Source organism: Microtus ochrogaster, unplaced genomic scaffold (assembly GCF_000317375.1).
Source record: "Microtus ochrogaster isolate Prairie Vole_2 unplaced genomic scaffold, MicOch1.0 UNK173, whole genome shotgun sequence".
In the NCBI taxonomy this organism is placed as follows: Eukaryota; Metazoa; Chordata; class Mammalia; order Rodentia; family Cricetidae; genus Microtus; species Microtus ochrogaster.
Genome location: NW_004949271.1, coordinates 131665 through 158728, shown reverse-complemented (window position 1 = coordinate 158728; position 27064 = coordinate 131665). Strand labels below are relative to the sequence as shown.

At 36.8% G+C, this 27064-nt stretch overlaps 1 protein-coding gene and 2 gene segments (V, D, J or C); all 3 read right to left on the bottom strand.

The window, feature by feature from the left end:
- Positions 1-18758, bottom strand: part of LOC113455841 (trypsin-like) — a 23663-nt gene extending 4905 nt beyond the window's left edge. The window contains exons 1-3 of the mRNA XM_026778474.1: positions 18742-18758; positions 14866-14905; positions 6998-7136 (exon numbers count right to left, since the gene is read on the bottom strand). Of these exons, the coding sequence (XP_026634275.1) occupies positions 6998-7136; positions 14866-14905; positions 18742-18758 (196 nt within the window). The remainder of the gene's footprint in view (positions 1-6997; positions 7137-14865; positions 14906-18741) is intronic.
- Positions 18759-18796: 38 nt separating this feature from the next.
- On the bottom strand, positions 18797-19533 carry LOC101993320. The segment is given in 2 exon segments: positions 18797-19200; positions 19476-19533. Coding segments are annotated over 2 exon segments (438 nt in total).
- A 5648-nt stretch (positions 19534-25181) lies between these two features.
- Positions 25182-25770, bottom strand: LOC101993040. The segment is given in 2 exon segments: positions 25182-25573; positions 25713-25770. Coding segments are annotated over 2 exon segments (447 nt in total).
- Positions 25771-27064: the final 1294 nt, after the last annotated feature.

The following is a 27064-nucleotide window of genomic DNA, read 5'->3' as shown; positions in this document are numbered from 1 at the left end:
ATTCTCCAAATGAGGTATGAGAAAAGCCTTGTACGATGATCAGTCTGACTTCTGTTCAAAATAAATTTTCATCTAGAAGATCCTTGAATGAGTTCTTAAAAAAAAAAAACACCAAATACCAGCCTTGAAATTTATTGAGAACTAACCTGCCAGAAAAACTGCAATTAAAAAATTGCTATGTCAGATTATATCTAATTTATCATACAACTTAAGGAACACTGTTGTAGGATCTGTTTATTTTCTAATTAGTCCAATGTCAGTGTTGAGGGACAAGAACAAACAAATTTCATGACTAAATTCTCTAAATTATAGAGAAAATATGTTTTAGAAGTTCTTAAATGAGTGAAAAAGTCTGAGTTCAGAGTCTTGTTATTGGTTTTGATGTACTGGGATTGCAGGGTGTTGAAAGAAATGGTTACCAGTATGTACTGGAGAAAACAACCTTGAGAGGCCAGTTAAATATCTCTGTATCCACTCCTGGCATTACTAGCTCAGCTACACAACAGAATTAGTACTTTGAGCTCTCACATCCATATGCTAAATGTTATATATTGGGCCATGGGGTCATGCCTGAGTGAAGTACTAGTTTATTTCTATAATATTTTATAGAATTTCAAGACATTTCTTTCACACAAGAGTCATGCACTACATTTCCTGTGTATCGAGCCTCATTTTATTTAAGAAACGTTTTTACATTTCTTATGTTTGGAACCTTATTTTCTTTTGGCAAACCTTATCTCAAAAAAAACCCTCTGTTATGATGAAGTATGAAGAAAGGAATTATTTCTAATTAATAAGTAAGGTACATTGACTCAGATGGATTTAATTTTTTGCAGAAATCTATCCTAAGCTGTCATAAGGTCTCAAGGCTTCAAAAAGATAAGAAAACTCTTGTGAAGTATCAAACTTGTCACAGGTGGCATGTGAAAGGCTACTGCTAAAAGCCAAGGGTTCCTAGGGGACAAGGTAAACATTGCCATTTTTTCCCTTGACACAATGTGAACACCAAATTAAAATTTTCCTGGCCTTGTGTCTCAGAACCTTACTTTATCATGGCCCAGCTATTCCATGTGTAACACTAGACACACATTTTGGGCCTCATGTCCAGATTACAGAATATGTTGATATCATTATGTTTAGTTTGGATTCTAAGAAACATTTCTGTCATATTGGAAAATCCAATTGTAAAATTTGTATTTTGCTTTCTTGTCACAATTATTTAGAGGCCTAGTGGTTTGGAGGAAAAAGTTAGATATTTCTTCTAGTATTTCCACATCCAGTATATTCTAGCCAGGTGACCACAATGGGATTATCCCCAATGAATATGGAATACCATTTTAGTCAGAGGGATGTTGACGTCCATTGATCTCACTATGACCCTATCTGTAAATCAGTATTGAAGGATATGGCACAGTAGTGTTGTATAGATAGAGCTTGGATTTCAGTCATTTTATATTTGTGCTCCTTTTTATGACCTGAGGACAGCTTTCTCCAGGCTAAAAGGGATCATAGTTTAGAAGACTATTGTGTATCATAACTATTTTCTCATGTTCTATACTGAGATAAGTAGGGTAGATACTCAAAAACAGCTGTTTACACTCCATTTGAAAGTCTGCGCTGTTCCTGGTGTTATTCATTCTAATATATGAATTCCTTTGTATCTTTCTCTAAAACATTCTCTTAGTCCCCATTCAATATTTGGCATATCAATGATTGCATTTTAATTTTGGAAATAGGGGTTATTTCCTCAGTGTGTATTTTATACTTGACTATATTCTTTGATGAACCTCATATTTATCATAACATTCTGCATTTCTAGATGATCAGGTGGGCTTTACAATGTGGAATTAAGGTTTTTAAGTTTATGAAACAACTAGTGTAAAATAAATCATGATAATCATATTCGTGATTGGTACACTCAGACAAGAGCTATCTGGTTGCCTTGCCTTGCATGTACTTGGTGCCATCTCATGAAAGAGGCTGATAACAGATAATTGTTATCTCAATATCAGATATAAAGACTCTATATCTCTGAAGAGAACTGACTTCATAGATGATACCTGAACCACCTCTTCTTCTGAAAATTAAGTCGTCGCCCCCCCGCTGACTATTTTGCTACAGAATGGAGTGTTTCTTGTTTTCCTGTAGTTGAGTAAACAGATTAAGAATACATTTTCTCCTTATGCCTATAGGTAAGTATAGTCTTCACCCCAATCAAGGAAAATTCTCTGCAACAAATAGTGATCATTACAGAAAGCTATAATCAATCAAAACGCAGTACTTTGAAATCCAGTCACAGTGGATATATGTACAAAACAGTATTATACATAAGGTTCTGAGAACATTGCATAAGATAGGAAGGAAAGACTCTAAAGCCTGAAGGTGACGGAATTTGTTGTGTAAAATTTTCCTATAGTATTGTCAGTAGCTATGCCCTTAATTCCTCACCAATATTACTGCGCAAATGAGAGCTGTGCAAATACTAGACATGTTGGCATGCTGAAGTAGATAGGAAAAAACATGAGGACTCAAAACTATATAACAAGCTATAATTACCCAAGGAAAGCAGGAAATGGGAGAAGTGATCTTCCCAAGGGAAGAACACACTAATTGTTTGACTGTACCAAATGGTTAGCCCAGACAACCTACATAAAAGTAACATTATGATCAGATTACAGTCAGGAATATACATGCATATATGTATATAGCCACATATAGCAATGAAAGGAGAGACCATGAATTTTAAGGAGAAAGGGAAATGAGAAATGTTATAATATTATTATAATCTCAAATAATTAAAAGCAAAATTATTTTTCTTCTTAGAATTTAATATATTTATTCAATGAAATATGATCACATTTAACCACATTTCTTCCTTATAGTACTCTACTCCCCATAACCTACCTCTCTCCCAATTTTATACTTTCTTTTTTGCTATCTCATTAAGTTCAATTAGTCATATGCATATGCTCAATGAATAGAAATAGCGAAGTAAAGAATAAATTATTGTGTTTTGCAAGGTGATATGATCTTATTCCTAATAAAAAATAAAGGACTTTATAAAAATTTCATGGACATGATCATTACCACCAAGCAGTATGATAAAATCAGTATACAAATCTCAGTAGCCTTTTCATAGAGCAATAATAAACTTGATAAAAAACAGAATGAAACCCTCATATGCAATATTATCAACAAAAAATATTAATGCCTACCTATGAGGGTAAAAGACAATCATAGAACATTAAATAAAGAAATTAAAGGAAAATTATTTTACCAAATTTTATTGGCACAGTTAATTTAATCTCCATCACAATTCTAATGATATCCTTTAAAGAATTAGGTGAAATAAAACTACACTTATTTGAAAGGTCAAAGTAATCTTGAGTAGAAAAAAGATTCTGTCTAAATTACACTACACATCCAAGTCATAATACACAGTAATTTTGACAAAAAAACACTCTAGTATCAACAAAACCCAGATATGTAGATTAATTTAATAAACTAATTAACTTACAAAATATCCCACATAGCTACAGCTGCCTGATCATTGCAAAGGTGCCCAAAACACACTCTTTATAAAAAGACTACTTTCTCCACAAATAGTGCCGGGAAAAATTTGCCTAAAAAGAACAGAAAAACCCAAAGCTTAGACATCTCTTGCTAGGTGATGTCCTCTAGACATGACATGGAAAAATGAGCCCATGTAATGTCAACTGTATGGTTGTCTGAGAAAAATAAGCATTATGACAACATGAGTTGACATGTTAACATAGATGGGTGAAATTCCATGTGATCCAATATCTGGATGAAGAATTACAGTAGTCAATGGCTTTGGAAAGAAGGATAAGTTGTTTCCTACAAGGACAAGCTACTCCCTAATTTTTCTAGCTTTAAATGGCCAGCCAAGGATACATGTACAAATGCTAAATTTACTTGATAGGTTGCTTATACATGTTTTTATATACACCAACACAGCACATGTTCACATGTACATACACACATATATAATTTAAAATAAGATCATGAATTTTGAAGTATTAGTAGAGTTGGAGGGAGAAAGGCAGGAGTAATGTGTTCACATATGAATTTCTCAAAGAGAAAACAAAATAATATATATAAAGAAAAAGAAATGAAAATATGCACCTCTCCCCCTTCACAAAAAAATCCAAAATGTTTAAAATACATTAGCTTAAGACCAAAACTTCTGAATAAAAACGTAAGAAAAGCACTATGGTACATTGGTCTACACAAGGAATATCTACAGTATTTTGATATTTTGATTACATTGATTATCAGATTCAATATCCAAGGAGTCAATAGCAAGAAAAATGAAATGGGACTGCATGAAATTAAAAGTTTCTGTCCAAGAAAAATAAATTTTTGAAAAAGCTAACCTTCAGAAAGAGAAAAAGTACATATCTTAGAGACACTTAACATGTAAAATTGATTAAATAAACTTAAAAATAATGCATTAAAACTCAAGTCATCAAATTAAGTATGGGCACTGAAAGGAATTCTTAAAAGATAAAAGTACAAATGACAAATAAATATTTGCAAATCCTCACCATTATTAGTTTTAAATAAAAAGCAAATAAAAGATTCGTTAAAATCCTATGTCACTTCAGTCATATTGGTTGTCATCAACAATAAAAAATTCTAACAATAGTAAGAATCATAGGGGCTATTGTTAAGTACTGGTACTGAGAGAGTATAAATTTGTACAACCACTATGGAAATCAAGACAGATATTTCTTAAAAAAATTAAAAACAGAACTACTATACAAACCTGTGATATTGCTAATAGGTTGTGTGATATTTTGGGTTTTTTTGACAAATAAAGCTTGCTTGGGGTCAGAGGGCAGAGCTATTATATTTTTAATGACAGCGAGGCATGTCTATTCCTAGCAGTACCAGTCTACTTCAGAAAAGATAATGGGCCTCAGTGAAACTCCATATGGAGTTTTCTTTCTTTGCAGCAAAAGGTAGCCACTGGACAGGAAACTGCTCTTGCCTCAACAGTTGACAGTATGCTGTTCAAATTGGAAAAGCAGGACACAAAAGAAAGCAACTACCAATTTTTGTCAGGACAAGATAGGACAGTCCTTCAATATTTTCAGTGCCCAATATTCTAGGCCTGCAGACTGAAGATGGATGCCCTTATGTCACAGAGGAAACTTGATGATTTTCTGGGAAGCCAAATGTTTCAGTAATTTCATAATTTTGGAAGTTGTTTGCTCTAAACTTCTTATTTATTCAGGCAATATTTCTTTTTCATGTCTCTAATGGAGTTAAAGACTAGATAGCTATAGTTATAGTTTTATTTGTTACCAAAGTCAAAAAAGAAATTTACAAAGGAGGCAAAGTGTAGAAGTTTGAAAGACATAAAAAATAGTTTTGGGTTGGTCATACATGTTAGGATAGAAGTGAAATAGGTACAGCACTTTGGACTTACTAAGATAGGATAGATAACGGAGCAATTTCTCTGAGATTGACAATGTGCTGGACATTGTTAATGTAATTTGTGCCTGTAATTATTTGTATATAGTTGTCTTACTTATTGTATATATTTTTTCTATGTTAGTTAAAACCTTTGCTTTTTATTTATACAAAAAGGGGGAAATGTTGATTGATATTTTGTGTTCTGACAAATAAAGCTTGTTGGGAGTCAGAGAGCAGAGCTAGTCACTCATTAACCATGGAGGTCTGGAGTACTATACAGAGAGACAGGAAGTGATAAGGTGGGGTGAAAAGAATAATTGTGCCCTTTTGGATGGAGGAACAGAGAAAGTCAGGAAGCAATTGCCACCTTCTCCCAGTTCTCTTATTTACCTGGTTTTTACCCTGATATCTGACCTCTGGTTTTAATTGATTAAGATTAATTAGATTAAAACTTCAGGTATATGCCTGATTAAAGCATAGTCAGACCACAGGGGTACGACCACCCATGGAGACTGTGGAACTGATCTAGTGGGAGCTCACCAAGGCCAGCTGGACTGGATCTGAATGAGCATGTGATCAAACCGGACTGTCTGAATGTGGCTGACAACGAGGGCGGACTAAGAAGCCAATGATAATGACACTGGATTTTTGATTCTACTGCATGTACTGGCTTTTGGGGAGCTAGTCTGTTTGGATGCACACCTTCCTAGGATGGAAGGGAGGGTCTTGAACTTCCCACAAGGCAGGGCACCCTGACTTCTTCTTAGGACTGGAGAGCAGGGTAATGGGGAGTGGGGGAGGGGGAGGGAAATGGGAGGATGGAAGGAGGAGGAAATTTTAAATAAATAAATAATAAATATAACTGGTTAAAAAAAAACATAGTCAGCAGGCAATTGAAGTACTTGAATACTTATTGCTTACTGTGGTAGCATTAATAATAACCAAGGCTATCATTAATAGACTAATAAAGGAAATGAGTATGTATACACAACAATGTGTTACTCATTCATAGAAAAGAATGAAATTGTATCATTTGCAGGAAAATTAGTCAAACTGAAAATCATCATATTACAAAAATAGGCCAGACTCACGAAGACAAATACTCCAATTTTCTCTCTTATACAGATACTAGATATTTAAAAAAAATGACAGAAAATTACAGTAGGGTCTATTCTGAGGAAGGGTTAACAACAGATATGGGAAGAGGAAAAACTGGAAAAAAGACCCCACAATGTATACATGTGTATAAATATCATAATGGAAACCATTATTTGTAACAGTTAGTTAATATATGATGGGAAGAAAAAAGGAAATGCTTGTAATAAAATTGGAGATATTGCTACAGCAAGGAATTTATATGCTAATTATCAACAATATTTTAAAACATGTATTATTTTATTTATATAGGTTTTTGTTTGCATATATGCATGTATGTCTGTGCACAATGTGCTTCCCTAGGACTAGAGTTACAGATAGTTTAAGTTATCATGTGAGTGTTATGAATGGAATCTGTGTCTTCTGGAAGAACAGTCCATGCTCTTAATTGGTGAGCTACATATCCAGTTTCCACCCAAAATAATATGTACTTTGTATCTCAACTCTACCACATCTAGGTCACACTTGAACATTTCAAATACCTCTGCTAAAGGAACATCGCTGCTGAAAGAATAACTCCAGATGTGTACATCCCTATTCTGTAATACAAGAAAAAGAAAAGACATGATTAATTCAAAATTAAACTGATTCTACAGTAATAACATCCAAAGTAAGTAAATCAGATAAAATCCCAGACAGAGAACTCAGAAGAACAATTTCTATGATTAGAAGTAAGTTTAAGGAAGACAAGGAAGAAAATAAGCCCCGAAATGAGTATACAAACAACTGAACAGAGACTGGAAAGAGATGTAAGATAATAAAGACAGGATTTAAAAAGTATAAAAAATACTGAAGAAAATACAATCTGAAATTCTGGAAAGGAAAAAGCATAATCAATTGGAAAGCTACATGGAAAGCCTCATTAGTGGAATCGATCTAGGAGAGGACAGAATATCTGGGCTCGAAGACAAAGTAGATGAATTAGAAAATTCCAACAGGAAGGAGAGGCAGGGGGATCTCTGTGAGTTCAAGTCCTGCCTGGTCTACAGAGCTAGTTCTAGGATAGCCAGTGCTACACAAAGAAACCCTGTCTCACAGAGGATCTATTAAGAGTAACAGATGTGCAACTGGGCTGACGTTTAAAATTAGTCATCATTAGTCAAATCACAGTGAAAAACCGCAACACATCTACGAGACTAACCAGAGTTCCAGACTCGCTCATATCAGCCTCTGACAAAGGCAGAGAGGATTCCTAACTCTCGTGGACTGCTGTCGACACTATAAAATAATACGACTGCTTTGAGAAGCACTTTGGTGATTTCTTACAAAGATAAGCAGGTACCAGCCAGATGGTCCAACCATCCTTTCTAGAGAGTCACAGATGACAGCTACATCCCCTTGAAGACCAAGATGCAAATACCCAGATCAGCTTGATGAGTAACAACCAGAAGCTGTAAACAACCTAAGTGCCCATCAATGCGGGAGCATAGTAACCACCATAGCAACCCACCACTTGGCAGGAAAGTGGCCATCTGGAAACACAACAATGTGAATGAAGCAGAACTATTTTTCCAAATAAAAAAAGTCACAAAAAGAATAAAAAAGAAAATTCCAACAGGGACAAAGGTAAAAGGAGGAGCAATGTGAATTCTCACGTGATTCTCGATAAAAAGATAAAATATAGAGGTTACTGGGCAAAGAAAAAGAATATCTATCTAAAAGCATTGAAAATATTTTCAAAAGATTCACAATATTTCCCAGGGATGACTAAATATTACAGAAACAGGATGTATTTAGTTCAGCAAGAAGATAAGACTTGGAAAGAATTTCACCTCATTATAGTATACCCAAAACACTAGATAATATAAAAAGCAGAAAGTGTGTTGAAGGTAGTGATCTAGAAAAACCAAATCACATAGAAAGGTGAGCCCATCAGACCAACAGTAGAATTATCACTTAAAACTTTCAAAGACAGAAAGGATCTATTTTAAGTCTTGAAAGATAAAATCTGACACCCCAGACTACTAAACCCAGGTGACTTATTATAACTGATTCTAGGAGTCCCTAGTGGTTCTCAACCTTCCTAATGCTGTGACCCTTTAACACAGTTCCCCAACCATAACATTATTTTGGTTGATAATCCATAACTGTAATTTTGTGTGTTTGTTATGAACTGTAATGTAAGGATTTTTGGAGATAGTGGTGGGCCAAGGGGGTCTCGACCCACAAGTTGAGAACAATTGCCCTAGCTGATATAAATGGAAGGGATAGAGATATTGCTTCATAATGTAACTATCATCAGCTTGAGGAGTTCCTATAATAATTTATAAACCTCAATGGAATTAATTGCACTTAGTCAGTTTGAAACAGAGGTGTAGAATTTATTACAGTTATTTTAATATAGGTTTAAGAATAAGGGTTGAGATAAAGAGAGACACTCAAGGAGAAAGTACGATATACACAAATGTGGATATAGACATCCCAGGTAGCCCTATAAGCTACAGATGCCATGAATACAGAATGTATTTAAGGAAAGCTGGGGGAAGTGAGAGAGTTATATTAACAGAGAGGTCATGTGAGCTGCAACGAGAAAGAATGGGATGCTAAGGCCCAAATGGAACTAGATTTACTATGTGGCTTTCTATATCTTGTCCTTGCTTTATTACATTCCTTTCCCATTATCTTCCTAAAATGAAAATGTATATTATGTGTTTTTATGTGTGAGTAATATATAGTTTTAGTTTTGTACTGCATTAGGTCTCATAGAAAAGAATATCTTGAGTCTCAGAGGACATACTTGTCTTGGGACTTTGAAACATTGTAACAATTAGGATACTTTGAGATTCATTGGATGCCTTTGAATAATAAGACGCGCATTAGTCACTGAAGGCCAGGATTTGAAACATTATGGTTTGACTATGAAATATCTCACAAAAACTCATTGTGGAAGATATTGTATACTCCTGGTGATGTTATTTAGGAGTGGTCTAGAAAAAGTAGAATATGGAACCTCTCTGTAGAAGATAGTACATCACTGTCTTGTCCTGTCTTGCCTAGGTCCCATCTCCCACTGGGTCTGTGCTTTCTCTTCATAGTAAAAAATTGAGGTTCAGCCTTACCATAGGCACAGAAGCAGCAGAGCCAGAGACTATGAAATGGGAACTCTGAATCTGTGATCCAAAATAAATAAATCCTTCTTTTAAGAAACTCATATTAGGTGTTCAGTCACAGTGATAAGTGTGACTAATACACACCCTCATACCTCCTGCCCTTATTTCCTGTCCCTGTTTTCCATCTTGAACTCAAGACCAATACAAATGTTGCATATTGATGGCGTGCAATTTGCATTTTGAACTTCTTACTCATCACCATTCATCATGGAGAGTCAAAGATGAAGGATTAACAGTTACAGTGCTCTGACTATTAAAGATTTTCTACCTGGTAAAATGTATTTGTGAGTGTTCATTTTTATACAACTGTCACTTTTTCTATTCACTTTCTGGGCTTACTGGAACTGCTTAGGTGAATTGAGACTAATGAAGAGTAAGCTTGGAAAATCCAGTGGAGGGTCCAGAAGCTGTCATTAGGTGAACTATTATTACGGAAGCATCTGTGACTTCCACAAAATGCAAAGTTTAATACATTAAGTTTATATCATAATATGTCATATTAGATTCAGATTATATCACCTGTCAGCAGCTTCCTTCCCTTGACTTTGTTCATAAACTGTATGGATTGTGCCATACATTTGGAAGACCAAGAGATGGTAAATTCATCTCATCTAGGTGGACAAGACTAGAAAAATCCTGTAAAGATTTCCAAGCCACATAGAATTGTCCATCTGCCCAGGCACTAGTACAATGCCAACAAGAAAACCTTGTATATTAAAATCATTGTGCTGGAGCTGGTTTCGGCATTGCCTGGCCAAAGCCGTCACATCTGCTCTCTTTCACAATCTTGGGAAGGCCAGCAGAGGGGAAGTGCGTACATACACTTTGCTAGCCTTAATCAAATATGTAGCTTTGTTCAAATAAATATCTTTTAGAACTTCCCTTTTAGAACAACCTTGCTAATTTTTTTATTTATTTGGAAACAGAGTCTCTAAGCATCCCTGGTATACTCATAGTCACAATTATCCTACCTCAGCTCTTGGGTACTAATGCTGGGTTTAGCTATGTGCCCATGCCTGTCTAATGTTTTATTGCCTTAGATTATCTAACCTCAGGTGAACATGTACAGTTATTTTTGTGTGAAGAAATCTACCATTGCTTGACAAATTTTCCTTTTACATAGGAGATATTTACTTAACAAATATTTACTGAATTCCTGGTTTATTTCCATACTTCTATGATTAAAGTGAACACAGATGAAGAAGAAAAATAGGGCCTTGTTTTAATTGAACTTATATATGTACATGTGACTAAAGTCATAAAATAAATAAGTATAATTCTATCTATCTATCTATCTATCATCTATCTATCTATCTATCTATCTATCTAAATGTACATACTTTGTTTAAAAAATAGTTGCCAAGTGTTCTTAAAGCAGAGTAAAACATCAACATCATATGGTTTTTCACGTTGAATAGACAGGGAAGTTATCTTTGGGGGGATGATAGTAAATAAACTCTTATATAAGAAGTAACTATGAAGAAGAAGAATAAAGAAGGCTTCCTTATTCTACCTCGAGTTTTAACAACTAACCAACACATACACTCAGATTGCTTTAAAATAAAATAATTCTGTCATCCAGCATGTAAATCATTACCTTTCCATTGGTTTTGCTTATAAAAACATGAAGATATGAACTAAGGTGCTCAACACAGTAAAACACATTCATAAATGTAAAAGTAACATTTGAATGCAATAATTTTTATGAAATATTATTAGGTTAATAGAACAAATTGTCATGTGATCTGGTTTTATTGCAACTGGGTGATTTCACAACATCTCATTTTAATAATCTGGAATGCATGTAATTAAAATAACCAATAGAAAGAGAAGCAACTTTATACTAAATCAACTTCATTAATAAAGTTTAGTTTTTAATGTTGAAATGAAATGGTCATATCAACCTGTGATTTACCAAACTGATGTTTAAGGTCAGAGATCTGTATACCACAGAGTAGACAGGTAGCAGTGATAATGCATTGGCAGTGCACAGGTTGCTCATGTATGTAGGGGTATGGCCTTAGGAGATGACATGCAGTAACACTTCTCAGCTGGAGAGTGGGTAGGACAATAGGTTTTAAAAATCTAAATCCCCAGATTTCACCCATCTTCTCTATATAATCATGGGAACATCTTGAGAATCAGTATGAGCACTGGAAACTGATGGATACATGACCTCTAATTAACAGAAGCATCATATCTTCTTGTGTGAAAGGTGCCACCAGGCCCATGAGATAAGCTAAGGGTAACACACCAGTGGAACTAAATTTTGAACTAGCTTGAGAGATGAAGGCTCATCCTTGTGTTAATACAAGTTGGGAGGGAAGTACTAAAGCAAAGAACTGTGAGTCCAGGCCGTATAAGAATCAATCAAAGATTCATACTACACAACAGTTCAGCTTGAATACAATGAACATTGTCAGGGTGGCACAGAGATCAACAAAAACAACTTATGTCCAAAAATTTCTCACACAAAACATACATAGAATACTTTGGTGGGAGAAGAGGATGCTGTAGTGGAAGGAGACATTAAAACATGTGTACATTATTAAGGTGGCTTGGTGGGAACGATTTGTGCGTGACTCCTCCACATGCATTCATTCTGGCTGGGAAGAGATGAGACTCAGTCTTCAATCCTTTCTGGTTTAGTTTATTTGGATGTTATGGATATAAATGTATAAAGGCTTTGCCCCACTCCACCTCCTGACAAGGGAAGCTGTAGATATCAAGCTTGAGAAGATAGATACATCCTAATTCCTGTAAGAAAGATATATTTCATTTCGTGCTTTCTTCTCGGTACATTTTATACTCTCCCTCAGTATTACTTCTTCATATTTTTTTTGCTTTTGTTTATGTGTATATGTTTGAGCCTGAATGAATTATGCTATAATTCAGGAAAGCAACTGTCCACAAAAACAGATAGGGCAATAGATTCCCTGAAGCTGTAATTCCAGGAAGTTGTGAGCTGCCAATGTGGGTGCTGGAAACTGGACACAGGTCTTCTGCAAGAACATCTAGCACACTTAACTAATGGTCCATCTTTCCAACAACAGTGTCACTTCTTACAGGTTTATCCCATATTTTTTTCTACTCTTTGTTTTCTTCTATATGTTTCCTTTTTCAAGGCAATCTACTTTTTTATTACTTAATTATGAAGAATTTCAGTTTAAGTATGTATATATTTTTTGATTTTAAATAACTGTCATAGTTACTTTGTTTTCAAACACTGATCATGGACTTGATATCTCCAGTGGAGTGTCATGAAACAAAAACTCTGGCTGTTGATGACTGTTTTTGTTATTAGCAGTGGCTTTCTTTTCTAAGAGTAATAGTTGTGATCTAAACATTCAGAAGAGTATTTCTCTGAGAAATAACACCAGAAAAATCACAACAATAAATAACAATGTAAAACCCAAAATTATATGAAGAAGGTAAGAATTTAATTCTTCTAAAAGTTTTCAACTCCTCAATGAATAAATTCTCTTCCAACAAAATGATTCGAATATTGATGGGGCCTTCAACTACTTCATTTATAAAATTAGCTGTGATCAAAGATAAAACTGAAAAAGAAAAAAAAAGGTGAGGTAAGACCTTTGCTTCATGAGCTTAAGCAACAGATTTAGCAAGATTATGATCCAAAATGTGGCTAAGATATTTTGGAATGGGACAGCTCAAAAAATCTAATAGAAGCACTATGAAAAGAAAGGCTGATATAATGGATGAATCTAGAAACAAACAAACAAAAATCAATAAGGTCTTGAACACAAAGATGAGGGAAATTTATATTCAGAGAGAAATGAAAGACAAGAAAACAGAACATGAACACAAACTTTAGGAATTTGGGGAATGATCAAAAGATAAAATCTAAGAATCCACAGGGGTACCTTAGATTTTGAGATACCAATCAAAGTAAAAGATAACCTACTTTGTGGAATTATTACCAAAAATTTTCCAAATCTAGAAACTAAATGGATATTCAACTACAAAAGGCATTACAAAGGAAAATGTTCTATTTTAAATTATAGTTAAAATTACTAAGACTACCGATAAAAGAAAGAATATTTGACATAGTAATAAGAATTTGCCAAAATACATAAACATAATTATCCCCAATCTCTCAGCAGAAACCCTAAAGTCTATAACAAAGTTAATGGTAGCTGCTTACCACTGTAAATGCACTCCTGTTCTGAAAATTATTACAGATATGCAATAAGGACAAATTCGGATGGATAAGACCTCTAAATGGATCAGAGTATAGGATAAATGTGTTTAGGCTTGGGGGGGGAGCATAGACCGTTATAAAAAGAAGCAAATTGTTTTTAAACATAACACAAAATCTTCAAAGAGACAGAGTACAGACAGTCACAAAGTAAGAAAAATAAGCCACATAAATATGGAATATACACAGAATGTCTGGATTATGTATATTATTGTGTTTTTTTTAATTTTTTGACTGTGAATAAGCCAAGTACAAAGAGACATTTCACTGTATGTGCTGCTAAGCTAAACCAACATATATATTTTAAAGGTATCTGACTTAAAAATTTGGGTCTAAGGATATACTGCTTTGAAAAAGAAGTTCTACTTTTGTTTCCACAGAGGATGAGAATCTAAGGATTCCTTCCAGACTAATGTGGTTTGATCAAAAAAGACTCCCTAAAATGATGGTCCAGATGGTCTAACATCCATGACAGCTTCAGGACTGCTGGCTGAGATGGACACAGGATACCCCATGACAGACCTGATTAATAGCATTTCCAATCAGCAGGAAGTAGTCTAGAAAACTATGCACAAATTCCCTAAATGGTTGTTTTAAAATGTTTGTTTATATTTAAGGGGGGATATGTTATAGATATGAATACTTTGCATTGGTATGAATCTTGCTCTATTGATAAAAATTTTAGGTCACAGAATGTGGCATTTAAAATGTTTTAAGAACTTATTTAAGACTTTTGTCAACAATGAGACACATCTGTTCCTGGCAGCACTAATCTATTTCAAAAGGATAACAGACATCAAAGAGGTTTCTTATGAACTTGGTTAGCCATTTGGGCAAGAAGCTGCTCTTGCTTGGACTGTTTGATGTTATGCTGTATGAATTGGACATGCAGGACCCTCAGAAAAATGACTGCTGAACTTGCCTAAAGGTGAGACAAACCTTCAAGATTCTTGCTTCATGAACGAGTCTGCAAGACATTCTACAGGACACAGAAGAAAGTGACTGACAAACTGCCAATATAGGTGGAATTATCTTTGAAATTTCCTGCTTCATGGGAAAGTCTGCTGGATACTATTGCCCTGGGTGACTATACAGGAAGTGAGATGTCTCTGTCATTTCTAGAGTTTTGGAAGTTGCATACAATGGACTTCTTCTTAACTTAGGTAATATTACATCCTTCTGGGATCTTAGATAGAGTTGAGGAATAGACAGCTATATACTTTTACTTAGTTATGATAAAAGATAAAGTAGATATAAATATTATAACTGTAATTCTTGCTTTATGCCTGTTATGTTATATGTAATTTTACTATGTTAAAGTTAAAACCTTCCTTTTCATGTAAACAAAAAAAGGGGAAATGATGTGAAAAGTCCATTGATGTGGGAGTGTCGTATATTAATCTGTTGATTTCATTGGTTAAGTAATAAAGAAACTGCTTGGCTGGCCCTCATAGGTTAAAACATAGGTGGGAGGAGTAAACAGAACAGAATGCTGGGAGGAAGAGGAAGTGAGCTCAGACTCAACAGCTCTGCTCTGGAGCAGAGACGACATGCTCCCATCTCCAGGGCAGACGCGAGAGCTCTGCTCTTTGAGGCACACGCGATGAAGCTCCGACCCAGGATGGACGTAGGCTAGAATCTCCCTGGTAAGCCACCTCGTGGGCTACACTAGAAATGGCCTAGTCCAGGTGCGAGAGTTAGCCGAGAAGAGGCTAGATAGAAATGGGCTGAGCAGTGTTTAAATGAATACAGTGTCCATGTAATTACTTCGGGGCATAAGCTAGCCAGGCAGCCGGGGTGCTGGGGACATAGCCCTGCTGCTCTTATTACTACAGTCCATCTGTATATGAGTTGATTTTATTGATTAATGAATAAAGATGGTTTTGGCAAGTGGTTTAACAGAACATAGCAGGGCTGGGAAAGATGTAGAGAGAGAATAGGTGAATTGAAAAGAAGCCATGTAGCTGCCACAGAAGACAGATGCCTCCACCAGAGCCTGCTGAATCTTTGTCACTTGGTCAAGACCTCGTGGTGATGCACAGATTAATAGAGATGGGTTAATTTAAGATAAAAGAGCTAGTGAGAAATACTCAAGCTATTGACCAAGCAGTGATTTAATTAATACAATTTCTGTGTGGTTATTTTAAGTCTGGGGAGCCGGGAATGAACTTACAGCCTCAGATAACAGATCATAGGGTAAATGGTCTTAACTATCCACTCAAAGTGATAGAATGGTAATTTGTATTTGTACTAAAGAAACACACCTAATTGGCAAAGACAAACAGAAACTAGAAGTAAAAGGGTGGGAAAGTGTGTATCAAGGAATGGACACTAGAAACAAGCAGAAGCAGTTACACAAATATCTTTCAAAGTAGACATCAATGAAAATTTTATAAGAACAGATAAATTACATCACTACATAGTAATAAAATAGACAATACATAATAAATATAAAACAATTGTAAATATAAAGACACTTATCATTTGTGAGTTCAATTTCATAAAAGTATCTATCTGTTTGGTATAAAAGGACAAATGTGACAGTGAGTGGCTACAATATTCCATTCTCTTAGTGCCTATGCCATTCAAGTAGAAATTTCACACACTTCAAAGTTCACATGCTACATAGACTAAGTAGATATTAAGTGGCCACTTTTCTCATCAATGCCTGAAGCTTTCTCCAAAACACATCACATCTTGTACTATAACACTAATCATCACAAATAAAAAAGTTTTCTGTATTCTTTTTTTTTTTAGTTTTCTGTATTCTTTGAGAACAAAACAAAATTAGAAACAATGAAAAAGATACACAATATAACTACATAGAAATTTAATGAAAAATGTTTGAATGGCCACCTGTTCATAGAGGAAATAATGGAGGTAATTGAAATATTCCTAGGAGGAAATTTTAAAATGAAATTTACCTGAATGATTTCTTTAGTAAACCAAACACAGTTCTTAAAAGAAAGCTTATAGCTCTGTGAGCCAAAATTTGAAAATTAAATTAAAATTATGTGTAGAAGCTAACTTGATTCGTGATATAACAAGGCTAGCTTAAAGGATAAACAAGTATATTTTATTTATTATCAGGAGAACTTCACATCATAGGAACAGAAAGTACAGGCTCTGCTCAGTTGCCGCAGAACCACACAGAAAGAGGACACCTGGTCTGTGCACACGTTTTTCTCTCTGAGTCCCAGAAAGTCAAGCCTTAACTTGAATCTGCCTCTTAAAGACAATTGGCTAACAAGGTTTCCCCATCATCTCCCCCTTTTTTCTAAGCATGGGTGTTTCATCTATATGCATATATGAGCATCACATGTGTGTATGCAGTACCTGCAGAAGTCAGAAGCAGAAATCAGAACCTTTGGAACTAGAATTGCAGACAGTTGTGAACTGCCATGTAGGTTCTGCAAATTTGTCTTATTTTCTGTTCTGTATTTGTTCATTCTGGTAACATCTTAGGTGGAAAAAAATGATAATTTGAGGTCAAACAGAGTGAACAGTCAGAACCCTCTGAATATGGAAATGAATTCTATAGAATAATAGAACATCAACATAGTAAGAGATGTCTCTCTCTAAAATCACAATCTCCTTCAGCACTGAAGCCTGGCATGGAATTTGCATACAACACGGAGAGGGATATATTCTAGGCTCCCTCAGTTTGGTACAAGTGAAGTATGTGCAGGTAAGGTTCCTTGCATCCTAGGTATCATACCTGAGATGTAAATCTCAGTCCTCTACTACCCATAACTGCTTATCTATAAACAATATAACTCAATATAACATGTCCTTATGAGTGTTCTATATCAGAGAAGGCAAGCAAGTCATAAAACACAGCCTAGGTCTCAGACCTAAAGTGACCACCAGAACACAGTGAATTTTCTTCCTAGTTTCCTTTTATAAAATATATCTGATAGAGGGGTCTAGACAAGACTCTATTTACTACAGGCCCTTTAAATTTTTTTGTCCTTGTGCCTTTTTCATTTTTGAGACTGGACTGTGTAGTCTAGATTGGACTTGAAGTCTAAATCCTCCCATACTCGCAAGCTCCTTGGGTTTTGGATTACAGGCTATACCACCACATTTGTCTAATAATGATTCTTTTTTATTTTCTTTTAGATGTGGCCTTACAATGTATGCTTGGCTGGGCTGGAACTATGTACAGCAGGCCGGTCTCAAACTAAGAGATCAACCTGTCTCTGGCAATAGATGCTTAAGAAAATCGGGGTCCGGTTGGCCTGTGCTCTAGCAGCAGGAAGCTTTCATCATAGGTTTATTCACTATTTCACCTTGTAAGCACCATCTTAGATTTGCACGTTATGTCACAAACAGAGAAGAATAGTACTGCCAAGTGGAGTACATCCAAAGGAAGGACTGAGCACTGTGCCTCTTCCTTTGTGGTGGTAATAACACACTGACAATTATTAAAGGAGAAAGGCCAATGTGAATCAGACCTCTTGGGATACTCCAGAGCTCACCATGGAGCAGGCTCCTGAAATTTTGCAAATTCTGCACTGATCTAACATTCATGTGTCACGTTGGGACAACTTTATGATCCTATTTAACAACATCAGTCAGCAAACATTAATACAAAATGCTATACCCAATCATGTGAGATAAAATACAGAAGAAATAAACAAATATATTAATGAGATAAACAGTTAAGAAGTGATTTTTGGCTTTGTTACTTCAGACAGATTGTATTTGTGTTAACAGAGTATTTGTAAGTATATTTCTAGGTGGAAATTTGCTCTGAGTCTCTTATGAACTCTCCAGTGAGTCCTAAAGGTTCTCTCTCCTCTCCTTCCTCACCTTCCGTTCCCATCCATGGTGCCCACAGACAACTGTCACTCAGAAGCTGTGGTTTTCATGCTGAGTACATTGGCAGGGTCCTTAGGCTCATCTCAGTAGAGCTGGGTGGAAGGAGATGGGGTTCTTGCTGAGATCTCTCACTTGTAACCAGCACTGTGTCTCCAGCACTGCAGAAATAGAAGCTGCTGTCTTCAGGCCTCGCATTGCTCACTGTCAACGTGGAGAATGTTAGGCTTGGGCGGCTGATAGGAAACTTGTCCTTGTTGAATTCGTTCTCATATGTGGCATCTGAGCCTTCATTTGCAGCTGCCATGAACACCAAGCTCTGTCCTGGGATCTGTCTGTACCAGAACATCCCAGCAACTTGACTGTCAAGCACACACTGGATTTTCAGCGAGGTTCCACTTTGACAGATGACCCTTTGGGGCTTTTGGTAGACGAGGACACTGAACACAGAGCCTAGTTTTAGAGAGACAGAAATCCATGAAGGCAAACAAGTTTTGAGTCAGACTCATCTGGACAAAGATTTCTGCTTTATCTCCTCTGGTATTACCCTACTCCCCAAGGCATGTAGCATGCCCCTCCCTTTTACCAACACTCTCTGACAGAGTTTCCAGATGTAGGGAATCTTTAACCTCTGGTTTATATAGTCTGCTTTGGTGCAGGAAAGTACCCTCATATCTCAATTCAACATTAACATTGACTCAAGGCTTTGTTTAGGACAAAATTCTTACCTTGGCCCAGGAAAAGTAGTAGAAGCGTCCACATCCTTAAGCAATGGTCTTTTTTTCTGAGAAAAGGCACTAAAACCTCAAGGTCACACTCATCTTTCCTCCCCACTGCACAACTGCTTCCTTACTCATTCTGTTGATTTCTTTTTGTAGGAAGGTGACTTTTTGCTAAACATATAAAAATAAAAAAATGCATTGCCCCCTAGAGGAGCTATGTAGTTGTTCACTGTGGCTGGCTCATTCATTCGAAAGGCATCCCACAATGCAGTTTCCACCTGTATGACATTCATTTATCCACCATTACGGTGCTACTTTCTGAGTACACAAACACAAATGAGATGCAACATTGACTTTAATCAGTTGAAACTGTCTGTTGTTCAAGTCCCTACTTGAACTTAGGGTTCCTCTCAAATATGCATGCAGTACTAAACTAACACCTATTTCTGAATTTCAATCCTTCCATTAAGTGGCACTTCATTGTTTGGTTCTTTAGGTTAAGAAAGTAATTAAGACACTATTTCTCACCTGCCTTATTTATTAAATCAAAAGTTATATGAAGAAATATGTCTCATCAATCTTCCTTTAGTTCAATATCAATATTTTAAATAGTCCTTGGAAACTTGTAATAATATTTATTTTTTTATATTTCAGTTCAGTGTAGACTACAGATCAGGTCATTCCCCTCTATTGTTTGACCACAGTGCTATTATTTGTCATTAGTTTTTAATAAATTCATTATATCATTCAATTACTTATGCATATTACTTATGGGAAAAAGTAGAGCTAAGTTTCTTTTTATTTGTGAGCTGAGTTATTTTTTATTATAATTATTTATTTTATTTTATGTATAAGAATGTTCTGGAGCCCTTGAAGGTCAGAAGAGATCCTCTTGATTGGAGTTGCAGATAGTTGTGAACCATAATGCGGGTGCTAGGAACCAAACCTGGGTCCTCTGGACAGCAGCAAATGCTTTGAACTTCTGATTCATCTCTCCAGCCCCAGGCACTGTTATTTAGGTGTGATTATCACTGTGTTTTACCAATTGGAAATTTTTGCACATAAGACCTAGAGAGCATAATTTATACAAATTTCAAGAAGAGGTGACAAAAAATATGGCTCAAATTGATGTCTTTGTAATCCCAGAGCCATGGATTAGCATCAGAGCTACCAAAGATTGCCCCACTTTTACACCTTACTGTGTTTTTCTAACTGGCAACAAACATGTTATCCTGCATGTTTAATAAACACAGGACAAATGAATCAGAGGTTTATCTTCACAGAATTTCCAAATCCTATGAATTAAAAATATTCAGTGCAAGAAAACTTATGTACTGAAACTATAAATTAAAAATTAAAACCATTGACTCCAGGCACAAGATGCTTTGATGACACCAATGAGACACAAAGGGAGTCGGTCATACAAAATAAAGGAAAATTAAAAGAAGCTAGTCAGTGTTGGCACATACCTTTACTGCCAGCCCTTGGGAGGCAGAGCCATGTGGATGGCCTACAGAGCAAGTTCAAGGACAGCACAGCCAGGACTGTTACAAAGAGAAACCCTGTCTTAAAAAACCAAACCAAAAACAAACAGACAAAAACATAAAAAAGGTTTTAAAAAGTCGCATGGTAAAACACCTATTAATAGAAGCATGTTAATTTAAGTTACAAGAGCTAGTGAGACAAGCATAAGCTAAGGCTGAGCTTTCATAGTGATTAAGTCTCCATGTCGTTTTTTGGAGCTGGAGACTGGACAGGAAAGGATGGTTTCAGAGGTTTCTGGGATATAAGGCCCACCACTGTTAGCTGTAAATAGCATGTTAAATGACACAGATTCTTCCCAAGAACTACTGAGGACGTTGAGCATTTCCTTAAGTGTCTTTCAGCCATTTTAGATTTCTCTGTTGAGAGTCCTCTGTTTAGGTCGGTACTCCAATTTTTATTGGATTATTTTTTCCTTTTCTTCTCACAAATTTCCACCTGCCTCTGCCTCCTGAGTATTGGGATTAAATACTATATTTTTACGTTTTTGTGGGTTTGGATGCATGAAAATACATATACCATGTGTGTGTTTGATGCCCTGGGAGATCAAGAGGGTATGTGATCCTTTGGAACTGCAGTTACGGGTGGTTGTGTGACATCATTTGGGTTCTGGGAACTGAAACTGTGCCCTCTGCAAGAGCAATTAGTGCTGTTAACAACTGAGCCATTTCTCTAACCATTTTTACTTGTTGCTCCCGCAAAGAACCCAGAATTATGAGGCATGCTGGTAATTTTTGCAATTCTCCAAGAGATCAGTGTAAACCACTCTTGGAGGCAGGCCACAGTTGAGGCTGGAGTCAGAGCCGTACATCTCAGACACTGCAGTTTTCACTAAGACAAAATAATCCTGCTGGGATGCTGGCTAGTTTTGTGTCACCTTGACATAAACTACAGTCATTTGAGAGGAGAAAAACCTCAACTGAGAAAATGCTTCCATAAGATCCAGCTGTGGGCCAGCCAATTAGCATTTTCTTAATTAGTGATTGATGGGGAACAGCCCAGTCCATTGTGAGTGGTACTACCTCTGAACTGGTGGTCGTGGGTTCTATAATAAAGCAGGTTAAGCAAGCTAAAAAGCAGCACCTCTCCATCACCTCAGCTCCTGCCTCCTGGTTCCTGCCCTCACTCTTTTTGTTGGGTGGTTGGTTTTGGAGACAGGGTCTTTCTGTGTAATTTTAGTCTTGGATGTCCTGGAACTCGCTCTGTGGAACAGCTGGCCTCAAACTCATAGAGATCTGCCTGCTTCTGCCAGCCGAGCACTGGGATTAAAGAAGTGTGCCAGTGATGTCTGGCACCTTTAATGCTTTTGATAATGAACTATATGGGACAGTGAGTGAAATAAACCCTTTCCTCCCCCTCCATAAAACAACTGAAATGGGAAATACCATTAGACTATTTTACTGATTGGAAAGCCATGCATGCATAAATTAGACTATTTTACTGACTGGAAAGCCATGCATGCATACATTAGACTATTTTACTGACTGGAAAGCCATGTATGCATACAATGCATTTGGATCAAGTCCACTCGCCTCATTCCTGCCTCCATAATTCCTCCCACACCACCACCACCACTTTTACTTCTCAATTTCATATGCTCTGCATTTGATAACCCACCAAGTCCAATCAGTGCTGTCTGTATGTATGTGAGTATAGGGTCATCTGCTGGGCCACAGCTAGTCTCTTCAGTCCCACATCCCCAGGGAAAACTGACTTTCTCCTGTAGCAGTCATCGATTTCTTGGTAGCAATGATTTATAAAATGTCATGGAAAAGTCTATAACATTCAGATAGGATGTCATTTGCAACACAGATTTCCCTACTAACGCAAGATTTGAAAGATATAAAAAAGGCATTTTCATTTATGCTAAGTACAAAACTTTTACTTTTATTTCATTTTTCTTAGGACATTACTGGATAATGTTTTCCTAGCAGATCGATACAGTGAACCAAAGGAAAAAGAATCTAATTCAGACTAACAAATGAAAGTCTCCGGGTGACAACAGGACAATAAAACAGTGATCCTGTTAAAAGAATAGAGTCTCCGGAAGCATCGTGTGTAAAAAGGAACCAGAAAGTCTGGTGGCTACTGAGCAAAAAGACTAACCCAAGTCGAGTGTTGCATGGTGATTCTTCTAGGAGCCAACAGATCACAAATAGAATTGGAGAACAAACAATTGAAAGCATATTGACCAGGTTCATGAGCTGTGTGGCCATGAGCAAGTTATTTTAATCCAGTTTATCATTAATTGTAAGGAAACATTCTGTACGTGCCAGGAACATTGTGTTCCGTTGCCGGGAACACCCCTAGAGAAGTGACTTCCTGCTTTCACTGTTCTTGTTCCCTGCAGGGAAAGCTCTGCCTCACTGTGTCCCAGAAAAGAATGCTATGGAAGTGTCCACATTTAAACATCTTTTCTCTCTTGCTTTAGAGTCATCTTTCTGCCTCCTCCTTTGCATAGCTCCCTGAGCCCTGAGGGGAGGGGTTTGGTGAAGACATCTCAGTTGGACTGAGTCTTCAAAAATCTCTCACGTTCTGGGAATGCTCCAATTTTAAAATGATGCATGTGTGTTGAAATAGTATGTAGTATTTTCAGAGGATTAGTGAGGCTTTATTTGCCTTTATGAAGTTATATTTTGAGCATTCATTACTTTTCAGTTTATGCCCAAACTCAAACATCCTCCATATTTCACCAATCTTTTAGTCCCATGAGCACTATTTCATCGCTGCATACTGTCGTTTTATTCTAGTTCCTTTCCTTTCTGCTGAGGTTACAATGCATGGACACGGTAGAGGAAACAAGTGACAACTACAGCCGGACCTCAGAGTCACGTGACGAACTTTGAACTCGACTTTGGTTGCATGATGACAATTCATGGTGGCAACAGGAATGCAATCACCACTTAGACCTGTTCCTCTGTCTTTCATTGGATCTGAGTGTCAGCAATGCTTACTGTGGGAAATAGTGGATTTGTGGGTAATGTGAGGTTTACACACACAGCAAAGATCCCTGTATGTAGTCCTGCTAAGTAACTATATTCTGTGAAGATCCTTTGTTCTGGATGTTAACTTCAGTCAGGAGACTTTTAATTCCTGTAGTCTTTTTCTTCACTTCAGGGGTATTGTACACAAAACAGAACACTTTTTCTTTTTTGTAGTTCTTCTATTCTTGCCTTCCATTAATCCCATATCAGCTAGTTTCCAATTTCTCATGTAAATGTAGTCCTAAACTTTATAATACGTATTTACTTTTCATCCCTGTCTTCCTGTACATGCACTGAACATTAATACATTGTCATACAACAAAACTACACATCTTAGTGGGTAAAGGCACCGGAAGCCAAACCTGTCAGCCTGAGTTTAATCCCGGCAAATTGTTCTCTGATATATGTGGGAATGGATATGCCCATGAAAGCATGCATGTACATGTGCACATATGTGTGCACATGCACACATACACACAACAAATTGTAAAAATAAACAAATAAACAAAATTTAAAATATATTTCAGGTTTGTTTATATATTTAAAATATATTTCAGGTCTTATTAGTTGTTTAATAAATATCTCATAATTTGGGACCCAGCTAATATTTTCTGTGTTTCACTCTCTCGAACGAACACACCATCCAGGTGCTTGTGAGAATGCTTACAGCCTGACCACCTGCACCCTGGTTTACGCTTGCCTTGATTAGAGACTGTCCAATGAAAAATAATGGATGAGAAAATCTGAAGTTGTGTTTTTGATCAGTCACACTGGTTTGGTTTTCAAGGAAGTAAATAAAAAATGGGATAAATAAAATTAAAGCTTTATAAGCCTTTTGGGACAGACAATAAAGTCTATCTAGAGAGGAGAGATGTGTTAGTGCCCTCTGGCGACATGCTACAAAGAACAAAGCAAACCAAGTCCATTATTGAGAGGATTGGAGCCTATAATGGAATGATGAAATTATTTTAAATGTTAAGCACTGCTTTTGTGCAAATATGGAAGGTGACATCTTGTAGGGTGTCAGTCTCATGAATTTAGTTTAGAGACTATTCATATTTTGGGTCAGGTTACGTTCACATTGTCTTCTGAATTATTAAGGAGTGAGAATATCTCGTGGCCTTTTTTTCCTAATTTAAGAATGTGTAGAGGTCCCCCTTTAGTGGCCACCTCTTTCTAACTGGTACTATGTGATATGAAAGTCAGCATCAACCTGAAGGCAGAGCCATCTCCTTCTCGTAGGTGCTTTTTGTGTGGAGAGGATGTGCCTCTGCAGAGCTGTGGATAAACTGCTGGCACAGAAGTACACAGATGTCTGGCTGGTTTCTGCAGACTCCAGAATCAGGGAGAAGCGCTCCCGTTTCTTCCGAGAGACCCGGTATCCTTCAGGGATATCTCCTTTGCTGTTACTGTCAACATCATATGAAAAATGAATCAACCGTAGCCCTAGACCTGGGTCTTGTCGATACCAGAACATTCTTTCATGGCCGATATCCTGTACACAGTCCAGCAAAACTTCCTCTCCCATTCTTTTGACCAGATATCTTGGTGTCTGCATTACATCCATGTCCACAAGGCCTGTTAGTGAAGAAGAAGTGAAAGCAAGGTTACCTAGTATCAGGTAGCCTGATACTAGAAAAGTCTGATATCACAGCCTAGAAGCAACAGTATGCGGTTTGCCCTCAATGCCCAGGACATATCAGCCTCCAGGACTCACCTAGTCCTAGGAAACAAAGCACCACAGCAGAGATGAGTCTAATACTCATGGCCATTTTGAAGAATGTGTGGGTCTTCTTGTCACTTTACACTGACTGTCTATGATGTCATTGCTCTTGACCACACTCATGAGCTTGTCTCCTTCATCTAGACTGAAACATCTGGAGATCTCAGAGAGGAAAGAGGGTATCACAGATCTCTCTCTCTCTCTCTCTCTCTCTCTCTCTCTCTCTCTCTCTCTCTCTCTCTCTCTCTCTCTTTCTCTCTGTCTTTCTCTCCACTTTTATGCACATGCTTCTGGAATGGCATTGTGCAAGTCTGGAAGTACACTAATTTAGTCGCTGAAAGTACTTATTTTTAGATACTTCTTATTATTGTATCCATGGATAGAGGCAACTGTAGTTGATGTTTTCCATATGCAATAGATTAGTTCCCCTCATGAAGCATCTTTTTTTCTTCAAGTTTTGCTGGTGGTAGTGACAGCAGTGGTGTAAATATTATTTAGAGGTTTAGCAAGAGAAGAGAGCTGGAAGAGCCAGTGGTCCAACAAGAGTGGGTTTATGGCCAAGCAATAAAGTGTGAAGTATAGGCAAATAAGCTGGAAAATGTACTTTAAATTTTTCTGTTTTTGCCATATGTCAGAAATTCCTTGGAATGTTGGTGGTAGATGACTTCATTCAATGTCTGTGCAAATGTTAACACAGTCAGTAAATGCACAACGTAGTACGACGTGCTTAAGCGAGAAGAGTAACACTAATATTTAAATGCTCTCTGACACACAGAGATAAATGCAAGGAAAGCTTTTGTGAGTCTCAGAGTCTGCAGATCTTCCCTGGAGGTGAGGTGAAACATACTGGGTGGATTAAGGCTAATTCTGTGACAGGATCTGGATTGAAGAGTCCCCATTAAAAGAGACAATAAAAAGTAGTGGAAAAAAGAACACTGACAATTCCAGTGGTTCTCAACCTATGGGTCACATCCCCCACAGGAATGACATATTAGTTATTCTGCATATTTTACATTACAGTTGCAAAACTGCAGTTATGAAGTAGAATGAAATATTTTTATGTTTGGGGGTTACCACAACCTGAAGAACTTACACTAAAGGGTCACAGCAGCAGAAATGTTGAGAACCACTCATATTGTAAACCAAAGTGGTCTGTTGTGACTCCTACCACCAGGGCACCTGGGACTTCAGAAGTGTTCCTGTGTGGGGAGATGGAGAATGCTTCTGTGTGCTTCTTTTCTGTGGGAACAGCATTTCCCCCATGGTAAGGGGAGGGCTCAGGAAGCAAGGGTCACCTCCTCCTTTTATGACAACCATTTTTCTGCATGGAGGATGTGACTTTCAGT